General features: G+C 51.9%; 2 protein-coding genes across 9 annotated transcripts in view; one reads left to right on the top strand and one right to left on the bottom strand.

Moving 5' to 3' along the window:
• PEX11G (peroxisomal biogenesis factor 11 gamma) overlaps positions 1 to 16688 on the bottom strand; it is a 24199-nt gene extending 7511 nt beyond the window's left edge. For 2 of the 5 annotated variants that reach the window (XM_033199171.1, XM_033199172.1), the window contains exons 1-2: positions 4278 to 4391; positions 1056 to 1244 (exon numbers count right to left, since the gene is read on the bottom strand). In XM_033199171.1, coding sequence (XP_033055062.1) covers positions 1056 to 1244; positions 4278 to 4337 — 249 coding nt within the window. In that variant the 5' untranslated portion in view covers positions 4338 to 4391. Of the gene's footprint in view, positions 1 to 1055; positions 1245 to 4277; positions 4392 to 6746; positions 6862 to 14376; positions 14476 to 16621 lie in introns of those variants that run through there. The other 3 variants (XM_033199175.1, XM_033199173.1, XM_033199174.1) reach the window with 3 other exon arrangements.
• Positions 14558 to 24555, top strand: TEX45 (testis expressed 45). Of its 4 annotated transcripts, none has more exons than XM_033199168.1 (9): positions 14558 to 14650; positions 16458 to 17051; positions 19977 to 20080; positions 20167 to 20267; positions 21150 to 21262; positions 21343 to 21452; positions 21786 to 21987; positions 22856 to 22941; positions 24314 to 24555. In XM_033199168.1, exons 2-9 carry the CDS (start codon positions 16475 to 16477, stop codon positions 24533 to 24535), a joined length of 1515 nt encoding a protein of 504 aa, XP_033055059.1. In that variant the 5' UTR covers positions 14558 to 14650; positions 16458 to 16474; the 3' UTR covers positions 24536 to 24555. The 4 variants fall into 4 exon arrangements, with proteins under 4 accessions (XP_033055059.1, XP_033055060.1, XP_033055058.1 ...); XM_033199169.1 differs by having other exon boundaries at positions 14573 to 14740; XM_033199167.1 differs by lacking the exon at positions 14558 to 14650 and having other exon boundaries at positions 16219 to 17051.

Genomic DNA, 24555 nt, shown 5'->3' with positions numbered 1-24555 from the left:
AGCTGACCACAGGACCAGGCACGGTGGCTCACACTTGTAATCCCAGCAGTTTGGGAGGCCAAGGCAGGTGGATCACTTGAGGTCACAGGTTCGAGACCAGCCTGGCCAACATGGCAAAACCCCATCTCTACTAAAAATACAAAAATTAGCCAGGCGTGGTGGGGGTGCCTGTAATCCTAGCTACGCGAGGGGATGAGGCAGAAAAATCATTTGAATCCCGGAGGTAGAGGTTGCAGTGGGCCGAGATCATGCCACTGCACTCCAGCCTGGGTGACAGAGTGAGACCTTGTCTCAAAAAAAAAAAAAAAGAAGCTGACCACGGTGGCTGCCTCTGTGGGGAAAAATTGGAGGCCTGGAAGATCAGGAAGGAGGGAGGTTTTTAAAATTATATCCCCCTTTGGAACGTGTGAACATGTTCGCTATTTTTAAAAATTGAAATCATAACGAGAACATCTGATCCTCTCAAAGAAGAAAGTGAAACTTTTAAAAGTAATAAACTTACCCACGCAGGGAGCACTTTGGGACAAGACTATAAAACGCTCATGGTGGCTCACGCCTGTCATCCCAGCACTCAGGGAGGCTGAGGCAGGAGGACCACTTGAGCCTAGGAGTTCAAGGCTGCAGTGAGCTATGATCTCGCCACTGCACTCCAGCCTGGACGACACAGCAAGACCCTGTTTCTAAAAAAAAAATTTTTTTTTTGTTTGTTTGAGATGGAGTCACTCCATTGCCCAGGCTGGAGTGCAGTGGTGCAATCTTGGCTCACGGCAACCTCCACCTCCCAGATTCAAGCGATTCTCCTGCTTCAGCCTCCCAAGTAGCTGGAACTACAGGCGTGTGCCACCACGCCCGGCTAATTTTTGTATTATTAGTAGAGACAGGGTTTTACCGTGTTGGCCTGGCTGGTCTCAAACTCCTGACCTCGTGATCCACCTGCCTTGGCCTCCCAAAGTGTTGGGATTGTAGGCATGAGCCACTGTGAGGGGCCAAAAAAAGTTTTTTTAAATGTCCACTCAGATCCGCCCTACTCCCTAGAGCCCCACAAACCCTGTTACCTGTGCCCCCAGGCCGTATTGCTTAGTGTAGACAAACATGGACAGGTCATCAAAGAGTCGCAAGATGGTCCTGCAGTGGCTGAGTTGGGTGGACACCACCAATAGACGTGTCCCCACTTCGGACCTGGTGGGACATTGTTCAACCAGGACCCCACCAACCAGCTGGCAGCAGTACCCCAGCACTCGGATCTGTGGGAAACCAGAAGTAGTCAGCGTGGCCCTCCTGTTCTGCAGAACTGAGCTGCATCTCCCCCAACCTGGCCTGGGCCCCACTGGATTGAGAGTGTGGAAGATTCTTTTTTTTTTTTTTTGAAACAGAGTCTCACTCTGACGTTCAGACTGGAGTGCAATGGTGCCATCTTGGCTCACTGCCACCTCCACCTCCCATGTTCAAGCGAGTCTTGTGCCTTGGCCTCCTAAGTAGCTGGGATTACAGGCACCCACCACCACACCCCGCTAATTTTTGTATTTTTTGTAGAGACAGGGTTTCGCCATGTTGGCTAGGCTGGTCTCAAACCCATGACCTCGAGTGATCCACCTGCCTTAGCCTCCCAAAGTGTGGGAATTACAGGCATGAGACACGGTGCCTGACCCAAGGGTCTGGAAGATTCTAAATCTACAAAGTGACAGTAAAAGCTGAAAGTGTAGGTCGGGGACAGTGGCTCACGCCTGTAACCCCAGTACTTTGAGAGACCGAGGTGAGAGGATGCCTTCAGACCAGGAGTTTGAGACCAGTCTGGGCAACATAGCAAGGCCTTGTCTCTGTCAAAATTTTTTTAAGTTAACAGGGCATGGTGGCTACTTGGGAGGCTGACGCTGGAGGATCACTTGAGCCCAGGAGTTCCAGACTGCAGCGAGCTATAATCGTGCTACTACACTCCAGCTAGGGTGACAGAGCGAGACCCGATCTCAAAAAAAAAGCTGAAAGTTTAAAAACATACTTGTAGGTGGGACAAATGAAGAAACATAACATCATTGTCCAAAGGTACTGTGGAGAGTGCCTGCTCATGTAACTGAAGGGCACAGACTTTGGGGACAGATGTGACAGGAACAAAGAAAACAAAACTCCTTACTTCCCACCTCCCAGGTCCTTCTTTTCCCAGGTGGCAGGAAGCCGCAGCTAAAGTGTATATTTACATTTACCTGCCTGGACCAAAGCCTTTGGCTGTGCTGAACGCTGGGTGCAGGTGAAAAGGTTTCAACCCAGTGAACAATAGGAGAATTTGGTTGAATTACTTTAGAAAGAACCTACTCAGTAGGTGATTTGGAGCCGTGTGAAATAAGTCATCTTCACTACTCTTATATCTTTTTTTTTTTTTTTTTTGGAGACAGAGTCTCGCTCTCTTCCCCAGGCTGGAGTGCAAAGGTGTGAGCTCACTGCAAACTCTGCCTCCCAGGTTCAAGCAATTCTCCTGCCTCAGCCTCCCGAGTAGCTAGGACTACAGGTACCCACCACCACACCCGGCTTTTTTCTTTTTTTTTTTTTTTTTTTGAGACGGAGTTTAGCTCTGTCACCCAGGCTAGAGTGTGGTGGTGCCATCTCGGCTCACTGCAAGCTCCACCTCCCAGGTTCATGCCATTCTCCTGCCTCAGCCACCCGAGTAGCTGGGACTACAGGTGCCCGCCACCACGCCCGGCTAATTTTTTGTATTTTTTAGTAGAGACAGGGTTTCGCCGTGTTAGCCAAGATGGTCTCAATCTCCTGACCTCGTGATCTGCCCGCCTCGGCTTCCCAAAGTGCTGGGATTACAGGCATAAGCCACTGCGCCCGGCCTATACCAGGCTAATTTTTGTATTTTAGTAGAGACGGGGTTTCATCACGTTGTCCAGGCTGGTCTCAAATTCCTGAGCTCAGGCAATCCACCCACCTCAGCCTCCCAAAGTGCTAGGATTACAGGCGTGAGCCACCATGCCCGGCCTCCCTTATATCTTTATTTTACCTGCTTTTCAGAAATTGCTTGTTTCTGTTTTATTTATTTTTACTTGTAATTCCTTTCCAGCCCATTATAACGGCAAAACACTGCAATTTGAATGTCTAACTTGGGGGGGATTTGTTAACCCCCCCCCCACACCGAGTCATAAGAGATGTGAATGGAATCTAAATGCCTAGCCACCAGTACATCCCCTAGTACAACCTAAATGTCTACCTATAAGAGACTGGTGGAGACAAGCTAAGAGTCCAGACTCAGGGGCATGGATGGCATAACGTAAATGCTCAACCATATGGGACTTGATTGGAACTTAAAACTGTCTAGCCATAGGGAGAGTCTTACAATATCCTAAATCCTATGGGACTTGATTGGAACTTAAAACTGTCTAGCCATAGGGAGAGTCTTACAATATCCTAAATCCCCACATGAGATTGTTGGGGACAATCCAGGGACCAACTACAGTGGCCTGGTCAGATCCTAAATGTCCAGACATGGGAATCTGTTTGGTATGTAAACGTCCAGCCAGGCTGGGTTGGCGGAAACGATCTAAATGACCAACTGGGGTTTTGCTGGAACCCATCACTGCTTAGGCATGGCAGGGCCCAGGCCACGGTGGGTTCTTTGGTCTACGCCGGCTAAAAAAACCTAAATGCCCACCTATAGGTGACCTGGTTGGAAATGAATGTCCAGCCACAGGGGAGCCCTGCAACATCCCAAATCCCAACATGAGATTGTTCAGGACGAGGCAGGGACTGACTTCAGTGGCCTGGTCAGATCCAAAACGTCCAAACACAGGAATCTGGCCAGTGTGTCAATGTCCAGCCAGGTTGGGTTGACAGAAATGATCTAAATGTCCAACGTTGGCCGGGCACGGTGGCTCACGCCTGTAATCCCAGCACTTTGGGAGGCCGAGGCAGGAGGATCACTTGAGGCCAGGAGATCGAGACCATCCTGGCTAACACGGTGAAACCCTGTCTCTACTAAAATTACAAAAAATTAGCAGGGCGTGGTGGAGGGCGCCTGTAGTCCCAGCTACTCGGGGGGGCTGAGGCAGGAGAATCGCTTGAACCCGGGAGGCGGAGGCTGCAGTGAGCAGAGATCACACCACTGCACTCCTGCCTAAATAAATAAATAAATGTCCAATGCTAGGGCACCGCGTTTGAGCCTAGCTCGGACGGGGCCTCTGCGACGGAGTATCCTGGGCGACTCTTTCCCCTCTCTGGCTTGTTTCCCCGTCTCTGAGCTTGGGCCAAACTCTTGGCCCTCCGGCCCCGGTCCGCCCCTGCCTCACCAGGCGGTCCCGGCCCCTGTAAGACTCCAGCGCCGACGCCAGGCCGCTCAGCGACGCCATGGCAACTCCGTGACGTCACCGCGACGTCGGCGCGCCGCACCAGAGGGCGGGGCCAGGCCGGGGTCCCGGGAGCGCCCCAAAGGCCTGCGCGCAGGCGCGGTCGCAGGCCTTTGTCCCCGGACCGGCTTCTTGTCCGCTGTAGGGGAGGGACAGAGTTTGCAGAGGTGGGGCCGACACGTGTGTGCTTTCCAAGCCTGCAGACCCCGGATGATCCTCGGAACTTGCTGCATTCTGCCCCATGGCGGTTTGGCCAACTACCCACGCACAAAAAAATATATTTCCAAGTTTAACCAACTACCCACACGCTCCCAAAATATTCCAAGCAAAACCACCAACCTGTTAGCAATGGCTCAAGAAGAGATTTTCCTTTTTAATTTTTGTGCTTCCCCTTTTCTGCACTGTCTGCTTGCCTGTAGTGAGCAGGAATGACTGCTGTAATATCACAACAAGGCATCTTTCGACGTTAAGGAAACGCATAGAATTGTTCTAGAATACACAAGAATTGTAACTGGACTTTCTCCAGAAAAGGTAACCGTGTGATTGGGGAAAATATTACATTTTCACCTTTATGCCATTTTGTAGCTGTTAAATTTTGTGCAATATGCTTGTATCATCTCGTGGGGAAAAAAAGTCAAATACCATTTTCACCCGTTTTTGTTTGTTATTGAGGTAAAATTCGCACAAGATGAAATTAACCATTTAAAAATGCACGATTTTTGGCCAAACGCGTTGGGTCACTCCTGTAATCCCAGCACTTTGGGAGGATCACCTGAGGTCAGGAGTTCGAGACCAGCCTGGCCAAGATGGTGAAACCCCCGTCTCTACAAATATACAAAAAAAAAAAAAATTAGCCAGGCATGATGGCCGGCGCCTGTAATCCCAGCTACTTGGGAGGCTGAGGCGGAAGAATCGCTTGAACCCTGGAGGCGGGGGTTGCAGTGAGCCAAGATCAGGCCATTGCACTCCAGCCTGGAGAGAGAGAGAGAGAGAGAGAGACTCCGTCTCAAAAAATAAAATAAATAAAAAATAAGACCGGGTGCCGTGGCTCACGCCTGTAACCCCAGCACTTTGGGAGGCCGAGGCGGGCGGATCACGAAGTCAGGAGATCTAGACCATCCTGGCTAAGATGGTGAAACCCCGTCTCTACTAAAACAAAAAATAAGTAAGCATGGTGGCGGGCGCCTGTAGTCTCAGCTACTTGGGAGGCTGAGGCAGGAGAATGGCGTGAACTCGGGAGGCGGAGCTTGGAGTAAGCCAAGATAGGGCCACTGCACTCCTGCCTGGGCGACAGAGCGAGACTCCGCCTCAAAATAAATAAATATAAATAAAAATGCACAATTCAATGACATTTAGTACATGCACATGTTGTACAACCATCACCCTTTGCTAGTTTCAGAGTATTTTTATCACCCCGAAAAGACAGCCCCGTAGGAGACCAGCATATGCCACTCTGAAATACGCGACCTTGGTATAGGATTATTTTGAGCTGAGATCAATGGAGCTGATCCCGGAAAAGCTCTCTGCTCTTCCCTGATTTGCCTCAAAGCAGGACCTAAATGTACAAAGGTGCCCTCCTCCCCTCTCTACCAGGAAGGACAAAGGTTGATTTATCACCAGGGACACCTTTAGACTCTTGTCTGAGTCTTGCTCTGTTCCCAGACTAGAGTGCAGTAGCGCCATCTCTGCTCACTGCATCCTCTGCTTCCCTGGGTCAAGCAATTCTGCCTCAGCTTCCCGAGTAGCTGGGATCACAGGTGTGCATCACTGCCCGGCTAATTTTTGTATTTTTGGTAGAGTTAGGGTTTCACCACCTTGGCCAGGCTGGTCTCAAATTCCTGGCCTCAAGTGATCCGCCCGCCTCGGCCTCCCAAAGTGCTGGGATTACAGGTGTGAGTCACTGCACCCGGCCTCAATGTCCTTTTCCTTCGTCTTGTCACCTCTCCAAACATTTGCTGCTCTATGTTGAAAGTGCTATGGAAGCAGGAGTTATATAAGCTATATAAGCCACCTCATTTCTCTTGGCATCTCCCATGTATACATAAGGTATACATGTTAATAAATGTTTTTTTTCCCTTGTTAATTCTTTTTTTTTTTTTTTTTTTTTTTTTTGAGACAGGGTCTCACTGTGGAGGAACCAAATGTGTAGATGTGAGGCCACCAGATGTGTGCTCTCTGGGCCTGAGGACCCAGGTTGATCCCCAGAGCTTGCTACATTCTGCCCCATGGTAGCATGATCAACTACCCACAAAAAAGGGTAGAGCGCAGTGGCATGATCTTAACTCACTGCAGCCTTGAACTCCTGGGATCAAGCGATCCTCCCACCTCAGCCTCCTGAGTAGCGGGGACCACAGGTGCCCACCACCACCAGTGACTAACTTCTTTTTATTTTTTGTAGAAATGGAGTCTCACCGTGTTACCAAGGCTGGCCTTGAGCCCTGGGCTTAAGCAATCTTCCCACCTCGACCTTCCAAAGTGCTGGAACTACAGGCGTGAACCACCGCGCCCGCCCTTCTTAATTCTTTCATTGCAAGGATCCATCACAGCTAAGAAGTAAGAATAAAGGAAAAAGTATTTTTCCTCCCCTACACCCTGTTCCCATAAAGCAATCACTCAATTCCTCCCTCCTCCCAGCCCCTGCAACCACTAATCTGCATTTTCTGCTGTCTCTCTTTATTTTTACCTCTTCTTGATTTTTTTTTTTTTTTTTTTTTTTTTGAGACAGAATCTCACTCTGTTGCCCAGGCTGGAGTACAGTGGCACGATCTCAGCTTACTGCAGCCTCTGCCTCCCGGGTTCAAGCAATTCTCCTGCCTCAGCCTCCCAAGTGTCTGAGAGTACAGGTGCGTGCCACCACACCCGGCTAATTTTTGTATTTTTAGTAGAGACGATTTCACCATGTTGGCCAAGCTAGTCTTGAACTCTTGACCTCAAGGGATCTGCCCACCTCGGCCTCCCAAAGTGCTGAGATTACAGGCATGAGCCGCCATTCCTGGCCTTCTTGATATTTCATACAAATGGAATCATACAATATGTGACCATTTGTGTTGGCCTCTTCCACCAAGCATAATGGGCTGTTTTGGTATTTGCTTTTTGTTTTTGAGACAGGGTCTTGCTCTGTCACAAGGCTGGAGTGCAATGGTGCGATCATAGCTCACTGCAGCCTCGAACTCCTGGGCTTGAGAGATCCTCCTGCCTCGGTCTCCACATTGTCTGGGACTACAGGTGCACGCCACCACATCTGGGCAATTTTTTAAATTTTTCTTTTGTAGAGGTGGGATCTCGCTAGGTTCACCAGGCTGGTTTCGACCTCCTGGACTCAAGGGATCCTCCTGCCTTGGCCTCCCAAAGTGCTGGGATTATAGGTGTGAGCCACCGCACCCAGCTGAGCATAATGGTGTTGAGGTTCATCTAAGTTCCAGCATGTATCAGAATTTTATTCCACTTGCGGCTGTATAACACTGCGCCGTGTGGATGGACCACATTTTGTTTATGCACACATCAGCTGATGGTCATTTGGGCTGTTTCTGCCTTTTGGTGATCGTGAATAAGTACAGCTAGAAACATTCGTGAATATGTAGTTGCAGTCCCTGGATTCAGTTTCTTTGGGTCTATACCTAGAAGTGGGGTTGCTGGGTCATTTGGTAACTCTATGTTGAACTTTTTGAGTAATTGCCCAACTGTTTCCCACAGTAGCGGTACCATTTTCCATCCCCACCAGCGTTACACAAGGGTTCCAGTTTCGCCACATCCTTGCAACATCCTTTTTTGATTATGATAACCGTCGTAGTAGGTGTGAAGTACTATCCCGTTGTGGTTTTGTTTTGCCTTTTCCTGATGACTAATGATGTTAACCAACTTTTTGTTTGTTTGAGTTTTTTTTTTTTTTTTTTTAGACAGAGTCTCACTCTATTGCCTAGGCTGGAGTGCAGTGGTGATCTCAGCTCACTGCAACCTCCACCTCCCAGGTTCAAGCAATTCTCGTGCCTCCCAAATAGCTGGGATTTCAGCACACCCGGCACTGTGCCCGGCTAATTTTATATTTTTAGTAGAGATGGGGTTTCGCCATGCTGGCCAGGCTGGTCTCGAACTCCTGACCTCAAGAGACCTGCCCACCTTGGCCTCCCAAAGTGCTGGGATTATAGGCATGAGTCACCGTGTCTGGCCTTGATGTTAACCAGTTTTCTTTCACAAAATGTTTCCTCTTGATTTCAACTCTTGTTACTCTTCTGCATTGCCTTCCTCCTGTTGTTTAAAATTACAGCAGATTCCTGCCTCAGGACTTTTGCACATTGTGCTTCCTCTGCAGAAATGTTTTTGCGCCAGATACCGACGTGGCTCCCTCCTTCCCTAACTTCCTTTACTCAAATGTCATCCTTTCATGGGACTCACCCAATCACACCCTCCTGGACACTTCCCACCCGTGTTACCTGCTGGTGATCTGTCTCATTCATGGCTATATCCGCACAGCCTGGCAGAAAACAGAGAACCTGTTTTGTAAGTTTCATTGCCTGCGGAGCTCAGCACCCTGTCCAAAGGTCTTTTCTTGTGCACCAAGGGAGCATGGAACACAAGGGGGCACAAGAAAGATCTTGTCCACTCCTATGATTTTCTTTCTCTCTCTCTTTTTTTTTTTTTTTTGAAACAGAATCTCACTCTGTTGCCCAGGCTGGAGTACAGTGGCGTGATCATAGCACCACTGCTGCATTGAACTCCTGGGCTCAAGTGATCCTCCATCCTCAGCCTCCGACAGCACTGGGATTACAGGTGTGTGCCACCACACCTGGCCCCAAGAGACTCTTTAATTCCTACATCCAGCCAACACCTGCTCCTATGAAGACCTGGGTCCACAGCCAAGCCAGCTGCAGTGGCCTGTGCCTGTGGTCCCAGCTACTCAGGAGGCTGAGGCACAAGAATCAATTGAATCCAGGAGGTGGAGGTTGCAGTGAACCGAGATCACGCCAATGCACTCCAGCCTGGGTGTCAGCAAGACTCATCTCTAAAAAAGTAAAAATCAAAAAAAAAAAAAAAAATCCAAAGCCAAGGTCCAGACATGCAGAGGAAAGAGGCCTCTGGCTCCAAAGCCTGCTGCTGCATGAATAAGCAGAACCCTCCTCTCGAGCCCGACAGCCTTGGAACAGCGCAATGCATTTGCCCGAGTGCTTCCTATGTGCCAGGTCCTGTTCTGGGCAACAGAGATACAGCAGTGAGCTTTGCAGACACAGCCCAGCCCTCCCAGCGTCCCCCCTCTGGCTAGGTCTGAGCTCGACCTTTGAAACAGAACCAGGAGCTGGCCTGGCGTTCACAGCTGGCCTTGGTGTTGCTAGGAGCTGGCCTGGCAGTCAAAGCAGGGCCCTGGTGTCCTCCTGCTGGACATAAACAATCTCACATGACGCCGACATCAGACAAGGCCATTCTGTGACCGTGGCAGAGCAAGACAAAACAAGTCTGCTCCGTAATCATGTCTGAACACAGGCAAAACACGAACACTGTCCATACCATCAGAGTAACTGGACCTCCTCTGCTGCCAGCTAATACCAGCAACGGCTGTTCCTTACCAAGCACAGCTTTAGTCTTCCGACTTCTTTCCTTCCTTCCTTCCTTCTTCCTTCCTTCCTTCTTTCTTCATTGCTTTCCTTCCCTCCCTCCCTCCTTCCCTCCTTCCTTCCTTCCTTCTTCCTTCCTTTCCCCCGTTCCTGCTTCCTCCCCTCCTTCCCTCCCTCCTTCCTTCCTTCTTTCCTTTTTCCTTCCCCCCTTCCTTCCTTCCTTCCTTCTTCCTTCCTTCCTTCCTCCTTCCTTCCTTCCTTCTTTCTTCATTGCTTTCCTTCCTCCCTCCCTCCTTCCCTCCTTCCTTCCTTCCTTCTTCCTTCCTTTCCCCCGTTCCTGCTTCCTCCCCTCCTTCCCTCCCTCCTTCCTTCCTTCTTTCCTTTTTCCTTCCCCCCTTCCTTCCTTCCTTCCTTCCTTCCTTCCTTCCTTCCTTCCTTCCTTCCTTCCTTTCCTTCCTTCCAGCTTCCCTGGAGCTCTAAGGAGGCAGGATTTGCACCAAAACTGTGCCCCCAAAACACCTAACAGAACTGCAGATCCCAAATCCCTTCCTTCCTTCCTCCCTCCCTCCCTTCCTTCCTTCCTTCTTTCCTCCCTCCCTCCCTCCCTTCCTTCCGACTTCTTCGCACAGATGATTAAGATGCTGAATAGGCCGGGCGCGGTGGCTCAAGCCTGTAATCCCAGCACTTTGGGAGGCCGAGACGGGCGGATCACGAGGTCAGGAGATCGAGACCATCCTGGCTAACACGGTGAAACCCCGTCTCTACTAAAAAATACAAAAAACTAGCCAGGCGAGGTGGCGGGCGCCTGTAGTCCCAGCTACTTGGAGGCTGAGGCAGGAGAATGGCGTGAACCCCGGGAGGCGGAACTTGCAGTGAGCTGAGATCCGGCCACTGCACTCCAGCCTGGGCGACAGAGCGAGACTTCGTCTCAAAAAAAAAAAAAAAAAAGATGCCGAATAATAGAGTTCCTTCTCTCCCTAGCTGCTCTTTTGTTCTGTGTCATTTTTGGGACAGAATCTCACTCTGTCACTCAGGCTGGAGTGCAGTGGTGGAATCATAGCTCACTGCACCCTCACTGCGACCTCAACCTCCTGGGTTCAAAAAATCCTCCCACCTAGCCTCCCGAGTAGCTGGGACTACAGGCATGCGCCACCACACCTGGCTTTTTAATTTTTTGTAGAGATGGGGTCTCATTGTGTTGCCTAGGCTGGTCTCAAACACCTGGGCTCAAGCCATCCTCCCACTTCAGCCTCTCAAAAGTGCTGGGATTACAGGCCTGAGCCACTGCACTCAGCCTCCCTTGCTTTTTTTTTTTCCTTTTCTTTTTTTTGGGGGGGGCTGGGCACAGTGGCTCACGCCTGTAATCCTAGCACTTTGGGGGTCTGAGGCGGGTGGATCACAAGGTCAGGAGTTCGACACCAGCCTGGCCAATATGGTGAAACCCCGTCTCTACTAAAAAAATACAAAAATTAGCCGGGCACAGTGGCGGGCACTTGTAATCCCAGCTACTCGGGAGGCTGAGGCAGGTGAATTGCTTGAACCTGGGAGGTGGAGTCTGCAGTGAGCAGAGATCGCGCCACTGCACTCTAGCCTGGGCGACAGAGTGAGACTCCATCTGAAAAAAAAAAAAAAAAAGAGTTTTGCTCTGTGGCCCAAGCTGGAGTGCAGTGGCATGATCTCGGTTCACTGCAACCTCCACCACCTGGATTCAAGAGATTCTCCTGCCTCAGCCTCCTGAGTAGCTGGGAATACAGGTGCCCACCACCACACCCGGCTATTTTTTGTATTTTTAGTAGAGACAGGGTTTCACCATGTTGGCCAGTCTGGCCTTGAACTCCTGACCTCGGGGGATCCGCCCCCCTCAGCCTCCCAAAGTGCTGGGATTACAGGCGTGAGCCACCACACCTGGCTAATTTTTGTATTTTCAATAGAAACGGGGTTTCACTGTGTTCGTCAGGCTGGTCTCAAACTCCTGACCTCAAGTGATCACCTGACTTGGCCTCCCAAAGTGCTGGGATTACAGGCGTGAACCACTGCACCTAGCCACAACAGCCCTTTTCTGGATGGTACTTTGGGAGGCTGAGATTACCAGTGTGAGCCACCATGCCTCACCTGTGTGTTGCTTTTATATGTTTTTATCTACTCATCTCAAAATAAGAAAGTAAAATTTCCAACCAATAAATTCATCCCACCCAAACCCCCACTTCCTTAAGCTGTGCCCCCAAAACACCGAACAGAACTGCAAATCCCATAATAAGTGCTTTCTGGCCGGGCACGGTGGCTCATGCCTATAATCCCAGCACTTTGGAAGGCCGAGGTGGGCGGATCACCTGAGGTCGGGAGTTCGAGACCAGCCTGACCAACATGGAGAAACCCCGTCTCTACTAAAAATACAAAATTAGCCCAGCGTGGTGGTGTGTGCCTGTAATCCCAGCTACTTGGGAGGCGGAGGTGGGAGAATCACTTGAACCCGGGAGGTGGAGGTTGTGGTGAGCTGAGATCACGCCATTGCACTCCAGCCTGGGCAACAAGAGCTAAACTCTGTCTCAAAAAAATAAATAAAAATAAGTTCTTTCTTACACCTCCCTACTGAGACCCCCATCGTGCCCTATGACATGTACGAGCTCTCTCTCCCGCTCTCTTTCTCTCTCTGTCTCTCTCTCTTTGATGAGTAATAAGCTTGAATGTGCTTAATCACGAATACATTGCTGGTGGTCTTTGGCTGGGGGAGGAGGGATGACTGTCCCCTTTAAAGGGCACTTTGGAGATCTGTGTGCCCTAGAATAATATTAAGAGGCACAGTGACTCAGGGAATTGGGTCCATTCTGTGTGGGGTGTGTAGAAGGTAGAGGGACAGAAAAACTTCAGAGGATGATAATAATAATGGACACCAGCAGCCTATTTCATCAAGTCCTCAACACTGACACTGCTTTCTGAAGTGGTTACCATCACCAATCCCCTTTTGCAGATGACAAAAACCTAAGTTCTAGCTGGGCATGGTGGCACACACCTGTAGACCGACCTACTTGCGAGGCTGAGGCGAGAGGATCGCTTGAGCCCAGGAGTTCAAGTGCAGCCTGGAAAACATAGTGAGACCCTACTTCGAAAATGAAACCAACCAAAAAAAAAAATCCCAGAGGCTCCAAGAAGTCAATTACTTGCCTGGGTTCCTGGAGCTCTAAGGAGGCAGGATTTGCACCAAGCCTGCCTGGTAATTTTCCTCCCGGCTGCCCCTAGAGGTGCTGAGTAGTCATTGTGACAGTATCATTACATAAAGGAAGCTCTTGGGATCACAATGGGCAGGGCAGACCACACTTGGATGCAGCCTGGGAAGGAACATGAGGGTCCTCTGAGAGACCAGGGACAGAGGGAGATCCAAAGATCTAGTCTGTAGCTAAGTGCATTTTCTAAGACTCATTGATTCACACGCCATCCCTTGAGGTAGGTACAGTGTCCTTGTCCCTGATGGACAGAGGTGAAGACTGAGGCTCATGGGAACTTAATTACTTATTCCAACATTACCTGGCTAGTAATCTCAGTTGCTGGATTCTCTGATGACCCATTTTGGAGGTCATATTCAACTCTCAACTATTTCAGGTGGCAAACTGATTCAAAAAGCAACAAACTCAGCCAGGCGCGGTGGCTCACGCCAGTAATCCCAGCATTTTGGGAGGCCAAGGCGGGTGGATCACCTGAGGTTAGGAGTTTGAGACCAATCTGGCCAACGTGGCGAAACCCCGTCTCTACTAAAAATACAAAAAATGGCCGGGCATAGTGGCGGACACCTATAGTCCCAGCTACTCTGGAGGCTCAGGTGGGAGAATCACTTGAACCTGGGAGGCAGAGGTTGCAGTGAGCCGAGAAAAAAAAAAAAAAAAAAGAACAAACTTAACACACTGAACACTTGTGGTTTCATTAAAACACACACACACACCCCTCTTCATCCATGTTTTCTGTTTTCGTGATGGGGTCTCACTCTGTCACCCAAGCTGGAGTGCAGTGGCGTGCTCTCGGATCACTGCGACCTCTACCACCCAGGTTCAAGCAGTTCCCCTGCCTCAGCCTCCTAAGTAGCTGGGATTACAGGCGCATGCCACCATGCCTGGCTAATTTTTGTAATTTTTTTCTTTTTTTTTTCTTTCTTTCTTTTCTTTACTTTTCTTTCTTTCTCTTTCTTTCTTTCTTTTTTCTTTCTTTCTTTCTTTCCTCTCTCTCTCTCTCTCTCTCTCTCTCTCTCTCTTTCCTTTTCTTTCCTTTTTTTTTTTGAAACAGAGTTTCACTCTTGTTGCCCAGACTGGAGTACAATGGTGCGATCTCAGCTCATCACAACCTCTGCCTCCCAGATTCAAGCTATTCTCCTGCCTCAGCCTCTGGAGTAGCTGGGATTACAGGCATGTGCCACCACACCCGACTAATTTTGTATTTTTAGTAGAGATGGGGTTTCTCCATGTTGGTCTGGCTGGTCTTGAACTCCCAACCTCAGGAGATCCACCCACCTCGGCCTCCCAAAGTGCTGGGATTACAGGCCTGAGCCACTGTGCCCATCTAGTCCATGTTTTCTAAATAGGTAGAGGTAAGCAGGTTTTGTGGGTTGAAGTGATCTGGGAGGTCTTCCTGCAGGAGGTGAGCCTGAGAACTTGGAATGCTGGTCTCCAAGGGAGACAGAAAGGAGACCAGGGGAGACACTTGTGATCTAAGCAAAGGCAAGGAAGTCCCAGGTGGCTGAGCAGAGGCGGAGGGTCAAGGGAGGCTTGGAGTCTGAAGCTGAAGGTCAGAAGAGAGAGCTCTCAAAAAGTGTGAAGACAGGAAGAGATTGACAATAGGCAGGACCTAGGACAACTGCAGAGGAAGGGAAAACCAGTAAGAAAGTGTGTGGCAGGCTGGGCGCGGTGGCTCACACCTGTAATACCAGCACTTTGGGAGGCTGAGGCGGACAGAGCACTTGAGGTCAGGAGTTCGAGACCAACCTGGAAACCCCATCTCTACCAACAATACAAAACTTAGCTGGGCGTGGTGGCAGGCACCTGTTATCCCAGCTACTTGGGAGGCTGAGGCAGGAGAGTCAGTTGAATCCAGGAGGCGGAGGATGCAGTAAGCTGAGATCGCGCCACTGTACTCCAGCCTGGGAGACAGAGTTTCACTCTGTGGGAAGGAAGGAAGGAAGGGAGGGAGGGAGGGAGGGAGGGAGGGAGGGAGCATGGCAGAAGCAGAAATGGCCAGTGGCTGGGGTGCAGGGCTGGAGTCAGGCAGAGGAACAAAAAAGGGTCTGCAGAGGGGAAGAAGGAGAAAACCGTGGCCTTGATAACTGACTGAGGGTGAGAAGATGGGGTTCTCGTGTCAGACATACAGTAGAATGCAGTGGTTAATTCTCCAAGTTCTAGAATCAGTTGCCCTGGGTTCAAATCTCAAGCAAATGATCTCCCTGAGCCTCAACGTCTTTTGTGAAGCAGTGGTTAAAACCTACCCTTGGCCAGGCATGGTGGCTCACACCTGTAATCCCAGCACTTTGGGAGGCTGAGGCAGAACGATTGCTTGAGCCCAGGAGTTTGAGACCAGCCTGAGCAACATAGCGAGAACCCTGTCTCAAAGGAAAGGGAAAGGGAAAGGGAAAGGAAAGGAAGAAAGAAAGAATTAGCCATGCATGGTGGTGCAAACCTATAGTCCCAGATGCTCAGAAGACTGAGGTGAAAGGACTGCTTGAGCCCAAGAGGTTAAGCCCACTACACTTGTCTAATTTGTGTGTGTGTGTGTGCATGTGTATGTGTGTGGAGACGGGTCCCACTATATTGCCCAGGCAATCCTCTCGCTCTGGCCTCTCAATGTGCCTGGATTACAGGCATGAGCCACAGTACCGGGCTATTACCTTCTAACCTACTCTTCAATTTTTGTTGTTATATTTTTTCATTATTGTCTGTCATCTCCCGCTCCATTATCAATTCCACAAAGTCAGGGATCTAGGTCTATTTTGTGAACTAATGTTAGTTCCTCACCCCTGCTGGCCTCCAGGCCTAGAGTTGTGACAGAAATAATCAATTTATGTGGTGCCTATTGTGTGCCAGGCCTACAGTAGGCACCACATGAATGATTTTTCTTTTCTTTTTTATTTTTTTTTGAGACAGAGTCTCACACTGTCATCCAGGCTGGAGTGCAATGGCACAATCTTGGCTCTGCCTCCCGGGTTCAAGCGATTCTCCTGCCTCAGCCTCCCGAGTAGCTGGGACTACAGGTGCCACCACCACTCCGGGCTCATCTTTTTTATTTTTAGTACAGACGGGGTTTCACCATGTTGGCCAGGCTGGTCTCGAACTCCTGACCTCAGGTTATCCACCCGCCTCGGTTCTCCCAAAGTGCTGGGATTACAGGTGTGAGCCCCCGCGCCCGGCCATGAATGATTATTTCTATCTCTGCTCTTGCTAGAGGAGGGCACAGAGGCTGTGCCAGTTTCCCGTGATGTCCCCAGCCTCCAGCTCAGTGCTTGGCGAGCAGAAAGGAGTCAAAGGCAGGAGTCAAAGGCAGAAGTCAAAGGCAAGTGCCCCGCTGGCCACTTGCTCAGTCCCTCATCTCCACCCTCTCGCAGGTGGCTGGTGTCCCGCAATGGCCGCAGGCGCCCTCCTGCAGTGCCCGCGCCCGTGCCCGATGTCCCAGCAGGACTTCCTCAAGGCCTCACACTTCTCTCTGGGGCCCGACCTGCGGCTGCACGAGGGTACCATGCACACCACGTCGCACCGGGACTTCGCCTACCCGACTGCCACCCGGGAGCCACCGAGCCTGCAGCCGCCGCCCGCGCTGCTTTTCCCAACGGACCCGCGCTGGGACCGGGAAGAGCGCGTGTCGGAGGCGCGCCGCGCGTTCCCGCCGCCGTCGACGCCGCCGTGGGAGCTGCTGCAAGCGCAGGCGCGGGAACGCACGCTCGCCATGCGGGCCAGCAACTTGCACCTGCACGAGGACGCGCACGCCGGGATCGGCCTCTCCAACGCGCGCGCCGCCTACGGCTGGCCCGAGCTGCCGGCGCGCGCCCGAGAGCGGATCCGCGGCGCGCGCCTCATCTTCGACCGCGACTCCCTGCCGCCCGGCGACCGCGACAAGTTGCGCATCCCGCCCACCACGCACCAGGCGCTCTTTCCACCCCACGACGCGCGCCCGCAGCCTCGTGCGCCCAGTCGCCACCTCGGTGAGCGCACACCTGGACTGAGAGGGCGATTTGCTTCACCCAGTGGTTCTCAAAGAGGGGCAAGGACTCTTCATTCCCCTTCCCCCAGGGAACATTTGGCAATGTCTGGAAACGGTTTTGATCGTCAAGACTTGGGGGTTGGCCGGGCGCGGTGGGTCAAACCTGTAATCTCAGCACTTTGGGAGGCCAAGGTGGGTGGATCGCTTGAAGTCAAGAATTCGAGACCAGCCTGGCCAATATGGAGGAACCCCGTCTCTACTAAAATACAAAAATTAGTATGGCGTGGTGGCGGGTGCCTGTAATCCCAGCTACTTGGGAGGCTGAGGCAGGAGAATTGCTTGAACCCAGGAGGCAGAGGTTGCGGTGAACCGAGATTGTGCCGCTGCACTCCAGCCTGGGAGACAGAGCAAGGCTCCGTCTGAAAGAAAGAGAGAGAGAGAGACAGAGAGAGAGAGAGAGAGAGGAGGGAGGGAGGGAGGAGGAAGGAAGGAAGGAAGGAAGGAAGGAAGGAAGGAAGGAAGGAAGGAAGGAAGAAAGAAAGAAAGAAAGACTTGGTGGGGGGCGGAGGCCATGTGCAGTGGCTCACACCTGTAGTCCCAGTGCTTTGGGAGGCCCAGGCAGGAGGATCTCTTGAGGCCAGAATTGGAGACCTGCCCGGGCAACATAGCAAGACCCATGGCTACAAATACATATATATACAAAAATTATATATATATATTTTTATATATATACATTATATAAATTATATATATATATAATTTTTTTAGAAAGTGTCTCTCTCTCTGTCACCCAGGCTGGAGCGCAGTGGCACAGTCTCAGTTCACACAGACTGGATCTGCCCAGCTCAAGCGATCATCCCACCTCAGCCTCCCAGGCAGCTGGGACTGCAGACATGCTTGTCATCAGGCCCAGCTAATTTTTTGTACTTATTTGTAGAGATGCAGTCTAACTACGTTGCCCTGGCGGGTCTTAAATGCCTGGGCTCAAGCAATCTACCCGCCTCGACCTCCCAAAGTGCTGGGATTACAGGCATGAGCCAATGAGCCCAGCCCTTACAAAATAAAATTTAAAAAGGTGGGCAGAGGCGCTACCAGCAGACAGCGGGTAGAGGCCAGAGATGCTGCCAAGTATCCTCTCACAGACAGGGTAGCCCCCACAGCAGAGAATTAGCCAGCCCCAAATGTCAATCACACCAAGCCTCAGAAACCCTGGAACCACCTTGAGCGTCAGTTTCAGCATCAGGTGGGTGGACATATCTTCTGAATCTGTCCAGAGTGGTGCGTGGTTGGCAGGAGTCACGAATGCCAGTTTGGGGTCAGACAAATCAGCTAAGTTTTCCATCTGCACACCCTCCTCCCCTACCACCTTAGTAGCTGTGTGAGACTGAATGAGTTGACCTCTCCAAGCCTCAGTTTCCCCATCTATAAAATGGGTGCAATCACAGAGCCCAATTCCTAGGAGCTGGTAAAGCTGAATGTGTATGGTGTGTCTGGTGCAGAGAGCACCCAACAAAGAGTAGCCACCATTCGTGTGATTTTCCAATTCTGTGACTCCAGGAACCCTTCTGGTGAACACTACTGGTCAGATGTCCCTAAGATGGCCTCAGGGATTGTCAAACCCTGATTTGACATTTAATTGTGGTTCCTAGTTTCTGTGGTTTCTGGTAAGTTGCTTAACCTCTCTGAGCCTCAAGGAAACTGTAACATAAGAGAAATGATACCAGGTCCAAGAAGGTGGGACCGGGCACGATGGCTCACGCCTGTGATCCCAGCACTTTGGGAAGCTGAGGCATGTGGACCACTTGAGGTCAGGAGTTTGAGACTAGCTGGCCAATGTGGTGAAACCCCATCTCTACTAAAAATACAAAAATTAGCCTGAGCTGGTGATGCGTGCCTGTAATCCCAGCTACTTGGGAGGCTGAGGCAGGAGAATCGCTTGAACCTGGGAGGCGGAGGTTGCAATGAGTCGAGATTGTGCCACTGCACTCCAGCCTGGGCCACAAAGCGAGACTCCGTCTCCAAAAAAAAAAAAAAAAAAAAAGAGAGAGAGAGAGAGGGGGAGGGAGAGGAGAGAGATACTCGGTCCTGGAAGAAGATGCAATGCACTTAACCTAAGCATGGCTCAATATAGTCCTTGGTGGATATTATTGGGGTTTTTTTGTTTGTTTTTTTATTTGTGTGTGTGTGTGTGTGTGTGTGTGTGTGTGTGTGTGTGTGTGTATGTATGTTTTGAGATGGAATCTCACTCTGTGACCCAGGCTGGAGTGCAGTGGCGCGATCTCAGCTCACTGCAGCCTCTGCCTCCCGGGTTCAAACTATTCTGTCTCAGTCTCCTGAGTAGCTGGGACTACAGGCATATGCCAACACACCCAGCTAATTTTTGTATTTTTGGTAGAGATGGGATTTCACCATATTGGTCAGATTGCTCTTGAACTCCTGACCTCAGGCGATCCACCTGCCTTGGCCTCCCAAAGTGCTGGGATTATAGGCATGAGCCACCGCACCTGGCTGTATTTTTTAATTTATCATTATTTTTTAGAGATGAGGGTCTTGCTATGTTGCCCACGCTGGTCTCCAGCTCCTGGGCTCAAGCCCATCTTCTCACTTCAGCCGCCTGAATAGCTGGGATTACAGGCATGGGCCATTGCCCCTGGCTTTTAGTATAACTTATTTTATTTTTATTCTTTGGTGTTTGCCAGACAGCTCTCAGTTTACACTGTTCAGAATGGCCCAGCTCCCCTTCCCAGGCAAAAAATAGAATTCCTTCCAGAGGGCTTGAGATGGCAGAGAATCTCAGTCTCTCTCTCTCTCTCTCTCTCTCTCTCTCTCTCTCTCTCTCTCTCTTTCTCTCTCTCTCTCTCTCTCTCTCCCCCTCCCTCCTTTTCTCTCTCTCTTCCTTTCTCTCTCCCCTCTTGCCTATCCTAAGGAGGCCCCAACACCCTCAAGTGGGACTACACGAGACAAGATGGGACTTCCTACCAAAGACAGTTCCAGGCCCTGCCAGGCCCACCTGCCTTGATGTGTAAGAGGGTAAATTGAGGCTGTGTTGGGGCTGCAGGTGGGGGCAGAATTGGGGGCTGGGTGGTTTGGGCCTTCCTATCCCTGTCTGCCCACAGGCCTCCTCCAGAGTGGAGCTGGGAGACTGCAAGATCAGCTATGGATCAATGTGTTCGGAGCAGAAACAGGCCTACAGGCCCCAGGGTCTGCCTGAAGATAGGTATAAAGGGGCCATTGCCGGGCACGGTGGCGCATGCCTGTAATCCCAGCACTTTGGGAGGCTGAGGCAGGCAGATCATGAGGTCAGGAGTTCGAGACCAGTCTGGCCAATATGGTGAAACCCCGTCTCTACTAAAAATACAAAAATTAGTCGGGTGTAATGGTGGGCGCCTGTAATCCCAGCTACTCGGGAGGCTGAGGCAAGAGAATCCCTTGAACCTGGGAGGCGGAGGCTGCAGTGAGCCAAGATTGCACCACTGCACTCCAGCCTGTTCGACAGAGCAAGACTCCATCTCGAAAAAAAAAGTGGGGAGGGCACTGGCTTCCCACCCAGATGGGACAATTGGCTCAGTAGCATGTGGTATGAGCCCCTTAGGGCTTTGGGGCCAATACTCTGCCTTTGAGGTCTATGTCACTGGTAGCCAAGGTGCACTATTGTGCCAGGTGTCCCATTATTAGAGCCCCATGGCTTGGTCATTAGGAAACCCTGATCCCCTCCCCCTTTCTGGAGGTTACAAGGCCTCAGATGGATCCACTTTACCTTCTTCTTTTTTTTTTTTTTGAGACGGCATCTGGCTCTGTTGCCCAGGCTTGAGTGCAGTGGCACGATCTCAGCTCACTGCAACCTCTGCCTCCCGGGTTCAAGCGATTCTCCTGCCTCAGCCTCCCGAGTAGCTGGAATTACAGTCACGTGCCACCATGCCCAGTTAATTTGGTATTTTTAGTAGAGATGGGGCTTCACCATTTTTGCCAGGCTGGTCTCAAACGCCTGACCTCAGGCGATCCACCCTTCTTAGCCTCCCAAAGTGCTGGGATTACAGGGGTAAGCCACCGCGCCGGTTCACTTTACCTTATTCTTGATAGAATAATACATTACATGCAGGTATGACAAGGCCCAGGCCGCAGCCCACATCCACTATGTAAATATCCGTCCTGGTGACGGCCTCTTTCACCACAGAACCACCAAGGCCGAGCAATTCTATGCCCGGGAGCCAGGTGAGAGCCTGCGGCCCGCCCCGCCCCGCCTCCCACCGCAGCCTCCCAGGGCAGCTCTGCACCTGTTCCGCTCCTGGCAGAACCTTTTGTTCTTCACCACGATCAGACTCCGGAGTCGCACATCCTGAAAGGAAATTGGTGCCCCGGCCCTGGCAGTCTGGACACCTTCATGCAGTACTTCTACGGCCAGGTAAGCAGAAAGAGCGAAAAGGCGGCAGCGAAAGGGCTTCCCAGACAGAGCAAATAGCAGGTGCAGAAGTCCCAAAGTGGGAATGAGCTTGATAGATATGCAGGAATCTCCTGGATGTACTTGAGTGATCTAGGGCGAGTCACTTAACCACTCCGATCCTCAGTGGTTCCTTCTCTAAAATGAGATGAGTACCAACTCCCAACGCTACCACGTGGGGACCAGAAAGGGTGAGGGAGCTGTCCAAGGTCACACAGAGCCCACCTCCTCCCTCCCGATCCCGGGCCCGGGGACCTCTCGGACGCCGGAGTTTTCAAATGCCCTGTGGTCCTACAGCCGCCTCCCGCGACACAGCCACCCAGCCGCCACGTGCCTCACGAGAAACTGCAGAGTCACGTGATCCTAGGGGAGCCAAAGCTACTCAGACGCTTCTTCAACACCACCATGGGCTCGGACTACTGCCCCTCAGAGTGGAGGCAGGTGCAGAAAGCGCCCAACCTCCACTTGCAGCCGAGCAACCTGCCGCAGGGGACCGGCGGTGAGCGCTCCCGGGAAGCCCCGCCCCATAGAGCCCCGCCCCGGGAAGCCCCAGCCCTGGAAGCCTCGCCCCCTGCCACTGCTCCGGCCCCGCCCCTAACCAGCCCTCCCCTCCCCCTGGCTTCATCCCCGAAAGCCTAAATCCCACCCCCAATTGACCAGAACCCCAACTCTGCCCCTGGATAATCCCGCCCCTTCATGGTCATACCTCTCCCCTTCATAACTCCATCCTTCTGGACATGGCCCCGCCCCTTCTCCATCCTCTCTTATCCAGTCTTAACTCCTCCTCGATTGTCAGACTCTGGCTCCACCCCTGACCCGCCAGCCTGCCCTGCCTGGCCCTGCCCCCAGACTCATCTGGACAGGCCCCACCCCTGATCTTCTTAGCCCTGTGCCCTAGCTCCTGGCTCTTCCCCTAGCTCTTCCCTCCTCCCCTAGCTCCTCCCTCTTCCCAAGCTCCTCCCCTTCCTCTGGCTCCTCCCTCCTCCCCGCTCCTTCCTCTTTCCTAGCTCCTCCCTGTTTCCCAGTTCCTCCCTCTTCCCCAGCTCCTCTCCCTTCCTCTAGCTTCTCCCTCCTCCCCTGGCTCCTCCCTTCTCTCCCACGTCCTCCCTCTTCCTCAGCTCCTCCCTCTTCCCAAGCTCCTCCCTCTTCCCTAGCTCCTCCCTCTTCCCCAGCTCCTCCCCTTCCTCTGGCTCCTCCCTCCTTATTTGGCTCCTCCCTCCTGCCCTCTCCTAATCCTTTATTCTCCCCTGGTCAACATCAGCGCTAGCCTGGGCTTGGCTCTTGAACCCTTCCCTTGAACTTCACCACACCCTCAGCCCCGCCTCTGCCCACAGCCCTCACTCAGTCTCCCCAACCTGAATCTCCAGAATTCGATTTTTTAACCACGAACCAGAAGATGCTGAAGCCACACGGAACAGCTCCAGCCCTGGTGACTGAAGAGATGCTACAGCGGGTGAGGGAGGGGGAGGGGAACCACCCATCATTAGGCAACCTCCACATGGGTGTAGAGTTGTCTCAGGAAAACTATGCTGTCACCCAGCCTCAGAGTTAGTGATCATCCAGGCTCGGGGGCATCTTTTTTTTTTTTTTTTTGAGACGAAGTCTCGCTCTGTCGCCCAGGCTGGAGTGCAGTGGCGGGATCTCAGCTCACTGCGAGCTCCGCCTCCCGGGTTCACGCCATTCTCCTGCCTCAGCCTCCGGAGTAGCTGGGACTACAGGCGCCCGCCACCTCGCCCGGCTAGTCTTTTTGTATTTTTTAGTAGAGACGGGGTTTCACTGTGTTAGCCAGTATGGTCTCGATCTCCTGACCTCGTGATCCGCCCGTCTCGGCCTCCCAAAGTGGTGGGATTACAGGTTTGAGCCACCGCGCCCAGCCAGGGGCATCTTAATATCCCTTTAGCCTCAAGATCATCCCTAGCTTGGCCGGGTGCAGTGGTTCACGCCTGTAATCCCAGTGCTTTGGGAGGCTGAAGCAGGCGGATCACCTGAAGTCAGGAGTTCGAGACCAGCCTGGCCAACATGGTGAAACCCCGTCTCTACTAAAAATACAAAAATTAGTCAGGCATGGTGGCGCACGCCTGTAATTCAGCTACTCGGGAGGCTGAGACAGAATTACTTGAACCGGGGAGGCGGAGGTTGCAGTGAGCCAAGATCGTGTCACTGCATTTTGGGCTGGGCAACAGAGCAAGACTCTGCCTCAAGAAAAGGAAAAAAAAAATAGAGATAATCCCTAGCTCACTCCCCAGGGTCGTGTCCAGGTCAGCTCAGGGGCATCTTTGCACCACAACCACTGTTATACCCAAGACAAGGGTTAATTCAGAGCCACCGAGGATCACCCCAGCCCTGGAGTCCTTCCAGGGACACCCCTGGTTACTCTCCAGCTTCTTATCCAGCTCCTTATTCAGCCTCGCCTCGGGCCCTTTTCACCCACCTCTCCCCAGGGTTCAACCTCCCCAGCCTTTGATGCTCTGGCTTTGCCCCTAACTGGCCCCACCCTACCCCCGGCTTCACGTCCTGAAGGGCTAACTCCCACCCCAAATTGACCAGAGCCCAAACTCCACCCCTGGACAATTCGGCCCCTTTTGTGGCCACGTCCTACCTTTGCATAACTCCACCCTTCTGGTCATAGCCTTGCCCCTTTCCCTATCCTCTCTTACCCAGTCTTAACCATCCTCCTTCGTCAGACACTGGCTCCGCGCTGACCAACTAGCCTGCCCTGCCTGGCCCCACCCCCTGACTCATTAGGCCTGGAGATCCTGGGGTGGACAGGGTGGGTCAGCCACCTCCCAGGCTGCCCTGCCAGGCTGTCCACCCTGACTCCACAGTGCAAGTACAGTCACATGGGGCCCCCTCTCGGTGGACTGCGCTTCTTCTCAACCCAATACAAGGATGAATTTCCTTTCAAGTATCAGAGTCCAGCAGCCCTGAGACTGAAAAATCCTCAGGAGGGCTTCGTGCCCCTGGGCACGCCTCACCAGCACGGCTGCAGGGAGAAGACAGACCCTCGGGCTCCCCAGCCCCCTATGTACCCGCGCCCCACCCAGTAATAAATGCCACCTTGGCAACA

Source organism: Trachypithecus francoisi, unplaced genomic scaffold, assembly GCF_009764315.1.
Source record: "Trachypithecus francoisi isolate TF-2019V2 unplaced genomic scaffold, Tfra_2.0 Lachesis_group5, whole genome shotgun sequence".
Classification (NCBI taxonomy): Eukaryota; Metazoa; Chordata; class Mammalia; order Primates; family Cercopithecidae; genus Trachypithecus; species Trachypithecus francoisi.
This window is presented reverse-complemented; position numbering and strand designations above follow the sequence as displayed.

Excerpts from the sequence above, each read along its gene's own strand:
- TEX45 (XM_033199167.1), top strand. The coding sequence starts at position 16,331 with ATGTCCCCAGCCTCCAGCTCAGTGCTTGGCGAGCAGAAAGGAGTCAAA. Across the intron at positions 20,268-21,149 it reads CAGGGTCTGCCTGAAGATAG|GTATGACAAGGCCCAGGCCG; the intron begins GTATAAAGGGGC and ends CATTACATGCAG. Across the intron at positions 22,942-24,313 it reads CTGAAGAGATGCTACAGCGG|TGCAAGTACAGTCACATGGG; the intron begins GTGAGGGAGGGG and ends CTGACTCCACAG.